The sequence below is a fragment of the Aegilops tauschii genome, chromosome 1 (assembly GCF_002575655.3).
Source record: "Aegilops tauschii subsp. strangulata cultivar AL8/78 chromosome 1, Aet v6.0, whole genome shotgun sequence".
NCBI lineage: Eukaryota > Viridiplantae > Streptophyta > Magnoliopsida > Poales > Poaceae > Aegilops > Aegilops tauschii.
The window spans coordinates 255338608-255353972 of NC_053035.3; the positions used below are offsets into that span (position 1 = coordinate 255338608).

The 15365-nt window shown below is 41.8% G+C and overlaps 1 protein-coding gene across 22 annotated transcripts; it reads left to right on the forward strand.

Moving 5' to 3' along the window:
• Nucleotides 1–245: 245 nt before the first annotated feature.
• Nucleotides 246–13806, forward strand: LOC109770890 (uncharacterized). 22 transcript variants are annotated; one of them, XR_012180866.1, is made up of 8 exons: nucleotides 247–648; nucleotides 876–1120; nucleotides 1231–1927; nucleotides 2077–2192; nucleotides 2585–2654; nucleotides 3078–3122; nucleotides 3368–3532; nucleotides 3678–3937. XR_012180866.1 is itself a non-coding variant. In XM_040402939.3 (5 exons), the coding sequence occupies exons 3-5, from the start codon at nucleotides 3048–3050 to the stop codon at nucleotides 5939–5941; spliced, it is 504 nt and encodes a 167-aa protein (XP_040258873.1). In that variant the 5' UTR covers nucleotides 246–948; nucleotides 1019–1120; nucleotides 1231–3047. The 22 variants fall into 22 exon arrangements, 2 of the variants coding, with proteins under 2 accessions (XP_040258873.1, XP_073351874.1); XR_005771405.3 differs by having other exon boundaries at nucleotides 248–648; nucleotides 1231–1557; nucleotides 1864–1927; nucleotides 2585–3122; XR_012180868.1 differs by lacking the exon at nucleotides 2585–2654 and having other exon boundaries at nucleotides 248–648; nucleotides 1231–1557; nucleotides 1864–1927.
• The last annotated feature ends 1559 nt before the right edge of the window (nucleotides 13807–15365 follow it).

Consider the following 15365-nt stretch of genomic DNA (forward strand, 5'->3'; position numbering starts at 1 on the left):
AAGCCAATATATCTATCTATATCTATCTATCTATCTATACCTCTATATATATATATACCTATACTAATTACAGACTCCCTAGAAATTATCATGTTAATTAGAAATTATGAGCCGTTCATCTCTGGTGGGACCGAGTTATTACGGCGGAGATTAACGCATGTAACTTTTGCTTAATGGCGTGCTTAATTCGGCCAAAAAACACTCAAGGCCCACGTCCTTTCACCAGGGTTGTTAAAAAAGAAGGCCCACGGTCCTTCCACCACGGTTGCTGAAAAAAAGAACTCCTCTCGTATCCCTAACCTTCTGAAGGCCACCACCACACCCGTCGCGCCGCCGCCCGGCTCCCCACCGTCGTCGTCGCTCCCTGTTTCATCCGCCGCCGCTGCCCACCACATCCACTCTATGTTGCATCCCACCGCTTCCACCGCCACCGTTAACCATCTCTCGCCTTAGTCCTCTCTCTTGGACCAGCACGCTGCGGCGGATGCTTCCGGCCGCGTGGTGGCGACGCGGCTGGTCGCCTATAAGCTACAACAATGGTTCCCTATTGTACCCCTCCACTCATCGGACCGCTGAGGCATGGATGTACCCGGTGAAGATCGCGCTCCACGTAGCAAATTCGGCCATGTTGAGTGGTTGCTCGGCAAGGTAATTTTCATCTCTGAAGTTCTCTTATGGACCGTGTAATGGATTTGTGGGTGCGCTAGATGGAGTGCCACTGGATTGCCATGTTAGTGGGCAGAATCTCCTCTCCGGCACACACGAACTTGGGTTTGGCAAGGAGCTGGGTCAATACTACTATCCTTTGGCTTTGCAATGGTAATTAGATAGTTCTGTTTTTTCAAATCATGGTGCTTTAGTTAGTTTGTTAACAGGTAGAAGAGCAATTGATCAGAAGGCCCATAATCTTTTCATGGATCTAGAAGAAACCGAAAAGATCCTCTCATGGTTGTACAAGGAAGCCCTAAAACCTTCTCCACCTTCGCTTCCTCTAATCTGTACTCTATCCCTCCCCCAGTTGAAAAACAAATCCACGTCTCTCTCAAAACCAAGTTGAGGCATGGATCCCGTGTAATCAAGGAGCTTATTGCGTCAAGATTATTTTATTCCTCTGGATCAGGTTCGTTTTTCCCACAGTTTTTGTTCTGAATTTGTTTTCTTTCTGGTTTATACTTGAATCCACATTAACTTCAGATTCGGGTTCAATTTTTTTTTCAATCACCCCTTCAGATAGTGTTGCGCGCTCAAGGGATTCAATCTAGAATCTTCTCACCTACACTATGTTCCTCAGGTGAGTTTATAACTATGCTCCTCAGGTGAGTTTATAAATTAAGAAACATGTTGTCTAAACAAACATAAACATGAAGGAGCCTAATGTCAGTTGTCAACATGCCGCTGTTTAAGCCACTCCTAAATCAATTTTCGTATGGGCAAAACATGCCAGGGACCCTATATGGCAAGATTAATATCTTTTCTTGATTTCTTTTGTTGCTGCTCTGCCACAATCTCCTGTTTAAGGAAGTACCTTGCCAAGCTGGCATGTCCTGGCCGTTGTAGGTAAGAGAATTGACTTCTGATGAACTTTCTTCTTCTTATCCTCTTTCAGTTAGATACTTATATTGTGAAACACTTGACAACGAAGCTCTCTGTCAACTATTAGAGTATTGACGGTTTCTGTCATAAATCTGAATGTTTTTGCGGGCAATTGGTTTGTAAAAGCAATGGCACGTGACAACTACTAAAGCATTGAGTGTCATTGCTGTTGCACTTTCTATAAGTATGGGGATTGATTTTCTGTCAATTCTGCGTTACAACTTACAACTGACAACTACTAAATTTCAATGCCCTTTTTGACAATTTTAGGTTAAATAGAATGGCGTGTGAAATAATTGGTGCTATCAACTAGGAGTAATCATGTCATTGTTGGGTAATGTAGCAGTTATGCTCTGCATTGATATTAAATCAACACAAAGGAACTCTCACATATGTTTGCTTTGTCTCCAACTGGGAAATAATGTGTGCGTACATACCCACTGGAATGTTACCCGCGCTCTGTACTCGGCTCCGGTGATACAGTCTAACAGCAAGACACACTTATCTAACAAAGTGCTCACAACTTCCCAGCAAATGCTGCTCATTGAGTGCCTCCTCCATTCAATGAGGAAAAGTTGACTGCTTGAGAAAAAGAAGCTGTGAGTTCCCCACATCTACTGAACATCGTTTTGGTTACTTCATTTCTCTTCCTGCAGTTTTTGCATGGGCTGCAGATGTGATGCTTTGTATGGGAACAAGACTGATATGATTTGGGTTTGCTGCATGTACATTCGACTTAGTTGTACTCTGGAATGTTTTAGAAAGTAATTCGCAACAACGTGGATGTCAGATTTATCAACTACTGTCACTCTTGGTTTTGAAGGATTTGATTATGGGAGTTTTAGTATGCCCTGACCAAGTACAATAGATGTAGACACCATTGTCGCTTCCTTATTTGTATGTGATTCAGATATTTTAAAACCTTATCTGTACCATTGAATTATGGTTTTTTTTTCTGTGGGGAGTACCATTGAATTATGTTGTTATGTAGGTTGCCCGATATGTTCATCGATGCTGTGGACAACGATTTTCATTATCGTTTCCCATATGTATCTAATTAGGTTTGCAATTACACTTTGTTTTATTTATCATCTGTATCTAGAAAATCAGATTGTGAAGCTTATAATTTATTAGTTTTTCTGTGATTTCCCTTTATTTTGCTGATAGTCCACTACTCAGGATTATAAGAGCCACCATCTTTGTGAGCATTTTTCCTTCAGGTGTTGCAAGGTGTTAGTATGGTTCTACAGAGAAAGCTGCACAACATGCCTAATTTTGTACTTACCTTGCAGTTCTGTAGATCTACTACAATTATATGATGTCCTCAAATCAGACCTTTGCAAGCATGACAAGATATCAGTATATATATGTAGCGCACCTTTGGTTCGATCATACATTCATAGTAGTTTGATGTACTACGTTTTGGTTGGCAGAGAGGATTCTGATGGTGACGCATGATTCACTGTATTTTGTTTTGTTTTCAGGCCGATGAAATTGCTGGACTAGAAAAAAATCTGTGTGTATATAAGGTGATTTTCATTGCAACGTACACTTACCTCTACACAAGGCATTGCTGTAATAATAATTTCTATATTGTAATAAGTTTTGGTTGGACACTTGAGCTCTGTTAGCAGTTCTGTAGATCTACTACAATTATATGATGTCCTCATATCAAAACTTTGCAAGCATGACAACATATCAACATATGATTTTCGCCTCTGTTTTTATGTTGTGAATATCTGTAATTTCCTAAGACTTTAGCCCTGTTCGGCAGTCATCCAGCTCCGGGAGCGCGCGGAGCGATGCTTGGGCGACTCCTAGAAAATGGGCTGCGGGCCGCTCCGCTCCGGCGCGGTGCTGCGGAGCGGAGAGCTACCGAACATCGCCTTTGCGTTAGGATTAAGAGCATGATAATTGCAAGGATTTTTAGTTTTGAAAGGTATTGGTGAGGTTCCAGTCCATTACTGCAGAGCACACCTTTTGTTAGATCCTACATTCATAGTAGTTCGACGTACTATGTTTTTGGCTGGCAGAGAGAATACTTATGGGGACACATTATTCACTGTATTTTGCTCTATTTTCAGGCAGATGAAATTGTTGGACTGAAAAGAAATCAGTGTGTATATATGGTAATTCTCATTGCAACGTCCACTTTACTCTACAGAAGGTGTTGTTGTTAATAATAATTTCTATATTGTAATAACTTGTGGTTGGACACTTGAGCTCCGTTAGTAAGTCCTTACTACGAAATATATTCACTAATGTACTAATTGCAAAATTAATGTGTACGCAATTACATGGTTCATTATTTATTTATTACAAATATATGGTTGTTTACATGCAAGTCTAGCAATATTTTGGAAATACTTTCTATTTCGGTGATGACACTTGAGTTTTGCCACAAAATAAGAAGTGCTAAGAGACTGCTTACTACAGAAACTAAATTTCTATAAAATTCACTGCTGCTCTTTTGATATATTTTTTCCACCAAACAAATGTTCGACTTTTAGTACTTTATCATCTCATCAACTTTATAGATGTATTAAGTAAAGTCACGTGCATTTGTTAGGTTCTCAATTGGCTTTTCTTGATTATAGGTAGTGTGCAATATTTTAGGGAAATTTTATGGTGCATTATAATACACCAGAGCACGTGTATTATATGGGCGATCTAACGGATAAAAAAACTGGGCCTTTTTGAGCCCAAGGGTATTTTCGACCTAAATTTTTTTGTACCTTTAATCGGCCCAATTAGGTCCAGGGGTATTCTCGTCCTAAATTGTTCGATTAAATTAATTGCATTAATGAAGCACTTCATTATAGAGGTCCCATCATCGTGCGTACTTTTTTGAATTTTGGTTCGAGCGGTTCGTCCTCTCTCCTCCTCTCGAGCCCTAACCTCGGGCCCCCTCGATCGCCTCCGGCACCCTCGATCACCGCCGATCGCCCCCGGCGCCCTCGGTCGACGCCGATCGCACCCGCCGTTTCTACCCCTCCTGCTCCTACTCCTCCCCTCCACCTCCATCGCAAGTCACCCCACTCGGGTCGCGGTGCCAGATCTTCCGACGAGCCGCTAATCCACTCCTTCCCCGAGCGGACGCCACCTTCCCCGACCCAAGAGGCCACATCATCCTCATCGACGTGCATCAACTTTTTCATGCCGGATCTTCGCTATAAGTGCCTAGCCATCTCAAATCTTTTCTAGTCCCTTTTGCATATAGCACCAATAGGGGTCGGATTTGATTCGGGTTTAGGATATGTCATGTGAGGTTTAGGGTTTATCGTTTCAGAAAGTTGTGACGAGATTTCGGTCGGATTTGGTTAGGGTTTAGGATATGTCATGTGAGGATTAGGGTTTATGTTTTCAGAAAGTTGTGACGAGATTACGATTGAAAGGAAGTGTAAGTCGGATGTAGCTAGGACATATTGAAGGACTTAGTTAGGATTATGTGGCATGAGAAAGTTGTCAGCAGATTTGGATTCAAAGAAAGTTATTTTGGATTTAGTTAGGAGATACTTTTCAATTGAGTTTTGAGATATTTTGGATTTAGTAAGGAGATAATTATTTTGTATGGGGTTTGGACTTATTTTGGATTTAGTTAGGAGATAATTTGGATTTAGTTAGGACATACTTTTGGATTTTGTTAGGAGATAATTTGGATTTAGTTAGGAGATAATTTTGAATGGAGTTTGGAGATAATTGATCTATCAGGGTGGATCTATCAAGGCATTTGAAGGACTCGTGGACTTTGGATTTAGTTAGGAGATCATCAGTTAGAGCTAGTACAATCAATTACAAATTTCTAGATTTAGTCAGGGCATATTTACTTACAGCTTTTGAAGGACTGAGTTAGGTACATGAATCCGACATGAAAAATTAAATCAATTATTTAAGCAGAGTAGTGCATAATTTCGGTAACGTATGCTATCCATCCGTAACATTGACTATCTGTTTTCGCTGGCAGCATAACGACATGGATGATAAACGCAACGATGGCAAAAACTTGGGTGATACAGGCAAGGATGACAAGGACATGGGTCATAGAGGCAACGAAGGCAAAGGCATGGTTGATAAGGACAATGATTTCGTAGCCATGGACCCCAAAGGAATGGATGGTATGTGCATGGATGATAAGGATAATGAGGATGCATGCAAGGATGGCATAGACATGGATGATGTACACATGCAAGGTAAAGGAATTGATAATAAAGTCATGTCTGATTCAGACCTGAATGAGTGTATGGAATACTTAGAGATTGTGAACACGTTCAGGACTGAGGAAGAAGCCTACATGTTCTACGTAGGCTATGCGAGAAAAAAGGATTTGGTGTTAGAAAGGATGATCTGAAGTACAGGGGTCCGGGTCCGAAACAAAATGCATACAGAAGGACATACAAGTGCTGCAAACAAGGATGGCGGGCCCTTAAGCACTTTAACAAAGCTGAAAGAAAAATAACACCGAGGGGTCTTTCTCGGTGTGGGTGTCCCGCTCTTTTTCAGGTTGAGCTACAAGATAGCAGTGGCCTCTGGTTCGTCAAGAATTTTGTGGACAAGCATAACCATCTGTTTGACCCTGCTGACCTGACTCCGTACTTATCGGCTCATCGTAGAATGACTGACGCACAAAAGGCTGATGCCATCGAGTATGCTGTCGGTGGACTTCGAACACATCAGATTATGAATGCAATGGAGAAGAATGCCGGAGGTCCCGACAAGCTTGGATTTATAGATCGAGATCTATACAACCATGTTTCAATCCAGAAGAAGCGCAAGATAGAAGGCAGTGACGCTAGATATTTGCTCACCTATATGATTGCACAGAAAAAAGCAGACCCGGAATTCTTTTTCAAATACACAAAAGACAGCGAAGGCCATTTGAGGAACATATTCTGGGCTGATTCACAATCCCAGATTGACTATGTTGCCTTTGCTGGTGTCGTGGTGTTCAACAGTACATATCGGTCTAACAAGTACAGGCTTCCGTTTGTTCCATTTGTTGGTCTGAACCATCACCGCAGCACAGTTTTATTTGGGTTGGTCTAGTGTCAGACGAGACAGTTGCATCATACCAGTGGCTTCTTCATGTATTTTTGGAGGCAATGTCCCAGACGGCACCCATTTCAGCAATCACCGATGGGGATGGTTCAATGGCTAAAGCAATAGCTACTGTCTGGACCGGAACAGATCATCGTTTGTGCACGTGGCATATCGAGGAGAATATGGTGATCCACCTCCGCAAGAAAAAGCTTGAGGAATTTAGGGAATTCATTTACCGTCGTTGGGATGTTGATGAGTTTGAGAAAAGATGGGAGGCTTATAAGGTTAGGTTTAAAATAAAACCAACAGGCAAGAGGTCATCATGGGTTAACAGGATGTACGAGCTGCGATACAAATGGGCTGCTGCGTACACAAAGGGTAGATATTTCCTAGGCATTATGAGTAATCAGAGGAGTGAGTCTCTCAACTCAAGGCTTCATGTGCACCTGAACAAGAAGATGCAACTTGTTGATTTGTTGCAGCATGTTGAGCACTGTGTATCCATAATGCGTAAGAATGAAGCAGCATTAGACGTAGTAGCGACACATACGATACCCTTCACTAAGCTGAATGCACACCCTCTGGAGATTGCTGCCTCTTATATTTATACAACTGTGATGTTTCCACGGGTAAAGCGTCAAATTGTCGAAGGAACAAATTGGCAGGTCACAGACCGGGTAGCGTGTGATGGTTTGGTCGTGTTTGGAGTTTTACGCAAAGTCCCATATGATAAAGTCCCATATGCTAGGGATGCTAGAAATTGCAAGGTAAGGATGGTAACGACTCGGATGCTAAGGTTCCTACAGACTTAGAAGGTACGGATGCTGAGGACTTGCATGCAAAAAACTTGGATGCTGAGGATACCAATGACTTGGAAGGCAAGGATGATGTGGACTTGCATGCAAAAAACCTGGATGCTAAGGATCCCAATGACTTGAAAGGTAAGGACAGTGAGGAGTTGGATGCAAAAAAGTTGGATGCACAAGGCGTGCATGCTAAGCCTGTGGATTTTATATATCACGTGACTTGTCTGTTTACAGGAGCAAGACTGGACGCTACAACTTGTAAATGTAAAAAGTTGGAAAGTCGGGATTACCCATGTGCACATATATTCTGCGTTCTGGAACATCTTGGTGTACGCACATTTCCAAAAAAAATTGTGAAGAAAAGATGGACAATGCATGCCAAGCCAGTGTTCCCTTCCTCGAGGACTGCGAATACAAATGTATGGTCTGATCACATGAATAAGTATCATCAACTACGCAACATGGCTAGTGATGCTTTATTCACAGCCGCAGCTAGCGATTCACAGTCAGAACAGGTGATGGAGCTCCTCCGGAGTATATGGGTTGATGGAGAAAAAACCGATTTGGATGAAGGCCAAAAATCGTTTGTTCCTTTGCCAGCATACTACTCTGCTGCTCGCGAATGCTGCACTGATGATGTGGAAAATCCAATCAAAACAATTCCAAAAGGGAGACCAACTACCGAAGAATCGAACAAGAGGATTAAATCCAGGCGCGAGCGGATGAGAGGGAAAAAAGCAATGAAGTTAGTGCACATGTTAATCTCATTGTTCATTTCCATACATGCTTACAGAGTTACAAAAGCAGCAAAGCATTTACTCAACATTTTAAGACCTTATTTGCCTAGTGCATAACTCGTGCTCAGCGCAAATCAATCTTTATGTTATTATCACAATCATATGCATAGGAAATTCAATTACAAGGTGTAGCTACGAAATAGTATAAGCACAATAACCAACCATAGCCGGATTATTAACAGAACAATTTATATAGATCAAAAAATGACCTCTAAAGTGCTCAACACATGTAACCTAGCAAGTTAGGTAACACATCTACATAATCTAGATAGGCATTTCATCGATTAAAGAAAAAAAGAAACCCTGGCCTTCCCCAAAAATAGAGAAAAGGACAGACCAGACAAAACCTAGGATTTTGCAATAATAATAAAGGAGATAGATGACTAACGTCTTCTTCGTCGACGTCGACGGCAACCACAGGCTCGGGCACAAGAGGAACCAACGGCAGAGGAACTGGCTGCGGCAGAGGAGCCACCTGCTCCGGCTGCGGCAGAGGAGCCACCTGCTCCGGCTGATGAGCCACCTGCTGCGACCGAAGAACCTGGACGGCAGCAAGGACGTCAAGCCCGCCCGTGCTAGATTATTAGCACAATAACTTATATAGATCAAAAAATGACATATACATGGCTCAACAAATGTAACCTAGCTAGATAGGATTTCACACTAGGGTGTTCAAAAATTTATATTGTAAACAAAAAACCCACAAATAATTTTGATACAGAGGGAGTAATATCTGAAATGTTCATGTGAAAATAATTTCTATTCCATCATAATGATAGTACTGACATGAATGACAGAAAATGAGGATTATTTACTACATGACCATAGAATGAAATCAATGGTAATTGGGCTCCAAGAAGCAAGCCGTTTTATACGAATTGGCATGAAGTTTAGTGAACAAAGTACACCACTTTTGGTCCTTTTACCTTGCATACACCTTCCTTAAATTTTTGCCAAAAAATTGGGGTGTACAGATGTACACCCATGCACCCATGTGGACCTACCCCTGAACCTAGATCTACAGAATCTAGGCAGGAAAATAGAAACCCTAGTCTTCCCCAAAAAAGGAGGAAAGCATTGACCAGATAAAACTTTGGATTTGGCCCAATAAGGAAGATAAATGACCGACCTCTTCTCCGTCGTCGTCGCCGTCAACCACGGGCTCGGGCGGAGGAGTCAGCAGCCACGGCAGAAGAGTCACCTGCACCGGCGGAGGAGCCACCTACTCCGGATGAAGATCCAGGACGGCGGCGAGGATGTCAAGACGACCCTACTGCCCGCTCGACCCCTCGCCGGCGGCCCGGGCGTCGCCCCCGGCGTGGTCCATCCCTCCCATGGTGCGCGGCATCTCGATGGCGGAGGTGCGCGGCATCTTGACGGAGGAGGTGCAGCGGCATCTCGACGGAGGAGGTGCAGCGGTGGGAAGGGTGCACGGCGAGTGGTGAGGCGTGGGAGGAGAAAACCCTCGTCCGTGGATTTGTGGATGGGGAAGAGGACGACGCGGCCGACGACGAGATTAATAATCGAGAAGCGGAGCGACCGGCTCTAGACTTTGGGATGACTTAATTAGTACTACTTTGGCCACGTTCACACCACCCCGTGCGTTGTTCACACCGCCCCTGATCTGCTAGGCAGGTTTGTGATGGGCACGATTGTGCACAGCCAGGATTTAGGAGCAATGCACGTGTCATGTTGTATTTTTTAATATGTTGTAAAACTTTAGAAACAAAGCAATGGCAAATGAAAAGTTACGAAAATTCAGAACTAGTGGTCATCGGCTTTGATGTAAAAACAATTGATTTGTTTAATTTATTTGTTAATTCCTAAATATTGAATTTAAACATGCACCTAAACCATGGCGGTTAGTTCACGTTTGTCTCATCGTGCGGATTCGTCTACCATATGCATGTCGTTACGACATCTGGTACCATTGAGGGGAATCAGATGCGGTGCGATGCGACAGCGTTCATACCGACCCATATCATGTACCCCTAGCCAACCCGACCGGCAACATGCATTACTAGCCACCTCGATGCGAACCATGCCCTCATGTCCACCATGGGCAACACGGTGCCCAACTAGACACATTTTATGGCAAAATAGTGCATGATGCCCAATCTCTGTGTGCAATATGTGCAGTTGACTAGCGGTGCACGATTTGAGTATAGCTGGCTAGGCGTGCATGGTTGGTGGCTAGATGAGTAATAACTGTGCCTGCGTCATGTCCACGTTGTCAAGGTTGACCGATGGGTGTATACATGGCCATGTGTGCATGCATCGTGTTGGTCCAGCAGGCGTGCGGTGCATGCGGCGGGCCTTGGTGGCTAGAGACCACATAAAGTGTCACCGAGTTTTGAGGCAAATGAAGGATTGGGCCCCGCACTCCCTCCACAGGCCGGACTCATTCCCTCTCGATGGCTTGATCGGGTCCCGTTTCATGTGGCCGTGATCTAGATCTTGATTTTTCGAGGTTACAACCCTATAAATGCTCTAAATGTCCCAAATATGGTAGCAGAGCGATAAAGGCCACGCAATGAACTAACCCCCCCTCCCTGGTAATTTAAGTTTATTTTTCTCTACTCCTATAAAACACTCAGTTTGTGATGGTGGTGCGCATGTCATCCGTCATTTCTGACCATCAGATCTGCATCTAACGACTGTTATGTAAGCTGTGACATTTTTGGAACATGACCACACTTCTTTGCTCCAATTTGCAGAAACACCTTAGTACCTTCAAACCAATCTCATCAAGACATTCACAAGGAATATATTTTGAGTGAAACTTAATACGATTAGATTTTTGGTGATATACACACACACACACACACACACACACACACACCAAAACTAGTGTTTTTCTTTCAAGTTTGTGACCATGCATTATTCTACTTTGGATCTGTTGCAACGCACGGGCACATTGCTCGCTTCTTAGTGAACGAGCTAACGAGTTTCACGAGTAGCTCGTTAGTATCAACATAACACCAATTTTCATCTTCGGCCATTTTTGGAGGCAGCAAACTAGTGCATTTCCTTTTTGAGTCACCATCTTCCTTCTCGAAAACCACATCTACACACTCATCATGTATACCGTAACACATCAGAATCTATTAACGAGCGCTCACAAGCTTAACTAGCTTCAAACGAACCTAGCCAATCAGGGTTTTATGCTACTTAATCTCAACGAGCCGATGATTAATGAGCACGAATTTAACAAGCAGAGATGCCAAACCACACACCAATTAACATAGGTCTACCTTAGTTCAACGCTTCCATATATACAAAACCAAACAACACTTAGAAGTACTGCTGCACATAGTTCAACCAGAAATGTTCACCAACAAAATATAGCATAGTTCAACCATAACACTTAGCATAGTTAAAACCAAACAGTTCTAGCTGCGAGGGTGCGCACTTCCCTAAAGCGTAGCCATTCTATCTTCAAACCAATCTCAACAAGTGCTCGGCGTACGCGGCATGCTTCACCCTGAAAGCGTAGCCATTCTTGATGCTGCCTTGGGATGTTCCGAGTGCATGCTGAATGGCACTCGACAGGCTGCCTTTCATCAACTTGTTGCAGTAAGGGCATCCGTAGCCCCCCTTCCGATTCTTGGCCTGACACGTTTCTCGAGCACACCACTGTCCAGCTCCCTCACCTTCTGCCTCCTGTAGATCCTCTGGGTTTCTGGGTCGCTGTCGACGTCGTCACTTAGGACCTACATGTAGTACAAAATGTTGCGTAAGTATATTTAATATGAGAATTTAGCAGGCACAGAGTCTATGAAACATAATGTAATTGATGACAGCGTAAAATATCTTCAAATGATGTTGAAAAAATAAATGCATAACTTATTAGTTGCTACATAAGCAACTAAATGGGATAGTACCATATAGTAAAAAAATGAAGGATCAATCATAAATGTCGAAGAGAGCACTAGCATTGCCACATTTTGCCACACATTTTTCCCAAGCTTGCCTAAGGTTAGTTCATCAAAATGAGAGCCACAAGTTGGCAAGCCTAAGGGAATCTTGCCACACTTTTTGTGTGTATGCCATGTGGGGCCCAAGTGTGGCTTGCCTAAGGTGTGGCTGGAACCAAACACTCACTTAAGTTGGTCAAACTTGCCTAACCTTAGGTGTGGCTATCTTTGGCAAAGTAAGTCAAAAACCAAACAGCCCTTTAGTGCAACAAAATTCACTTATTACGTAAAAATGCATGAACTGATGATGTAACATGGCAGAGCAGCATACAGATGTACTAATGCAAAAACATGAATTATAACTTACATTCATGACTAGATAAAATAGCTAGTGAGCTGTATCTATTTAGGGTTAGAATTTTGTGTGCTTATGATGATGGATATTAAAAGTCCCCATGTTATCGTCGTGGAAGTTTCCCGTGTTGATCGATACCCCACCCATCAATGTTCCTGAACCATTCAACGTTCTAGCTAAAGTAGTTATTATGAATTCTGACAATAAGTGATCCCAAATGTTGTACTTACAAAAAAGGGTTTTTATCATTTATGCCACCAGTTGTGTCCCACAACTCAGTATCGCCACTAGGAATTTCTACTGCTAAAAAATGCCATCGCTTCGTTAGACACATGCTACAAAATGCCACTGCACATCATTATTGTGATCTCAAATCTCTTTTGACATGTTATAATGGCATCAATCAATACCTATGGAACAACATGCCAGCTCTCCCTCTATCTCAGTATAATAAAGTGTGGGCCCACTTGATCCCAACAGCGTTCTTATTTTCCTGTAAAATTATTCACTTACTTACTCCTCACTAGTGGGGCCACATTTATCATTGTGAGATAGAGAGAACTGAAATGTGGGACTAGGTTTTTTTTTGTCATATTGGATGGTTAACAAGTTTTACATGAAAATGACAATGTGTAATGGCATTATTGAGCAAACATCTAACGGAACTATGGCATTTTTGATACATCTAATGGCATTTTTTAGTAAGCATCTCATGAATCGATGTCATTTTTGAGCGGCTGTAATTTCTAATGGAAAAACTGAGTAGTGGGATACAACTGGTGGCATAAATGATAAAAACCCTACAAAAGAACTAATTAAAACAACTCAAGTAAAACATTGATGATATCCAATTTCTTTCTAAGATAGCCATTGCTTAGAAATAATCAATGTTTAAAATCATTGCCGCAGCCACTTATGGAACATTTAAACCAAAGATCGATCAAGTGCAACCAAACATGTACTCAACATTTTAATACCTTATTTGCCTTGTACTGACCAGAGAAAACCTAGGATATTATAAAATAAATAAATAAATAAATAAAGGGGATACATGACTAACCTCTTCTTCGTTCTCGTTGGCGACGACCACAGGTGGGGGCAGAGGAGGCAACACCCGCGGCAGACGAACACCCGGCTGAGGCTGAGGAGCCACCACCTGCTCCGGCAGAGAAGCCAGAGGAGCTACCTGTTCTGGATTATTAGCAGAATAATTTATATAGGTCAAAAATTGACATATACATGCCTCAAAAAATGTAATCTAGCTACACAGCTGCGGATCCAGGATTTCATACTTGCGTGTTAAAAAATTTATATTGCAAACTAAAACCACAACAATATTTTTCAAATGGAGGGAGTAATATCTACAATTTTCATGTGAAAAGATTCTTTGTCCATCGTAATGACAGTACTGACATGAATGGCAGAAAATGAAGATTATTTACTTCATGACCATACAATATGACATTTTCATAAACAAGGCATGGTCTTGTTATCCTTAAGTTGCAGAAAATATTTTCACAATCACCTACGTAGGCAATTCAATACCAAGGTCCAGCTACGTATTTGTATTAGCAGAGTCACCAAACCTAGGTGGATTTATTAGCAGAATAATTTGTCTAGATCAAAATATGTTATAATGGCATGTGATAATGGACCAACATGTTAGTGTGATCTCAAATCTCTTTGGACATGTTATAATGGCATCAATCAATACCTATGGACCAACATGCCAACTCTCCCTCTATCTCACTACAATAAAGTGTGGGCCCACTTGATCCCAACAACGTTCTTATTTTCCTGTAAAATTATTCGCTTACTTACTCCTCACTAGTGGGGCCACACTTATCATTTTGAGATAGAGAGAACTGAAATGTGGGTCTAGGCTTTTTTTGTCATATTGGATGGTCAACAAGTTTTACATGAAAATAACAATGTGTAATGGCATTATTGAGTAAACATCTAACAGAACGATGGCATTTTTTTATACATCTAATGGCATTTTTGAGTAAGCATCTAACGAATCAATGTCATTTTTGAGCAGCTGTAACTTCTAATGGGAAAACTGAGTAGTGGGATACAACTGGTGGCATAAATGATAAAAACCCTACAAAAGAACTAATTAAAACAACTCAAGTAAAACATTGATGACATCCAATTTCTTTCTAAAATAGCCATTGCTTAGAGATAATCAATGTTTAAAATCATTGTTGCAGCCACTTATGGAACATTTAAACCAAAGATCGATCAATGTTAAAATTTATATTGCAAACTAAAACCACAACAATATTTTTCAAATGGAGGGAGTAATATGTAAAATTTTCATGTGAAAAGATTCTTTGTCCATCGTAATGACAGTACTGACATGAATGACAGAAAATGAAGATTATTTACTTCATGACCATACAATATGAAATTTTCATAAACAAGGCATGGTGTTGTTATCGTTAAGTTGCAGAAAATACTTTCACAATCACCTACGTAGGCAATTCAGTTTCAAGTCCAGCTATGTATTTGTATTAGCACAGTCACCAAACCTAGGTGGATTTATTAGCAGAATAATTTATCTAGATCAAAATATTGCCTATACAGGGCTCAAAACACATGTAACCTAGCTAGTTAGCTAACACATCTACAGAATATTGATATGGAGTCCATCGATCAAAGATAAAAAGAAACCCTGGCCTTCCCCAAAAATAGAGAAAAGGACTGACCAGAGCACACCTAGGATTTTACAAAAAACTAAAGGAGATAGATGACTAACATCGTCTTTGTTGACGTCGCCGGCGACCACAGGCTCGGGCACCGGAGGCGTCACCCGCGACAGAGGAGACACCTGCTCCGTCTGAGGAGCCAGAGCAGC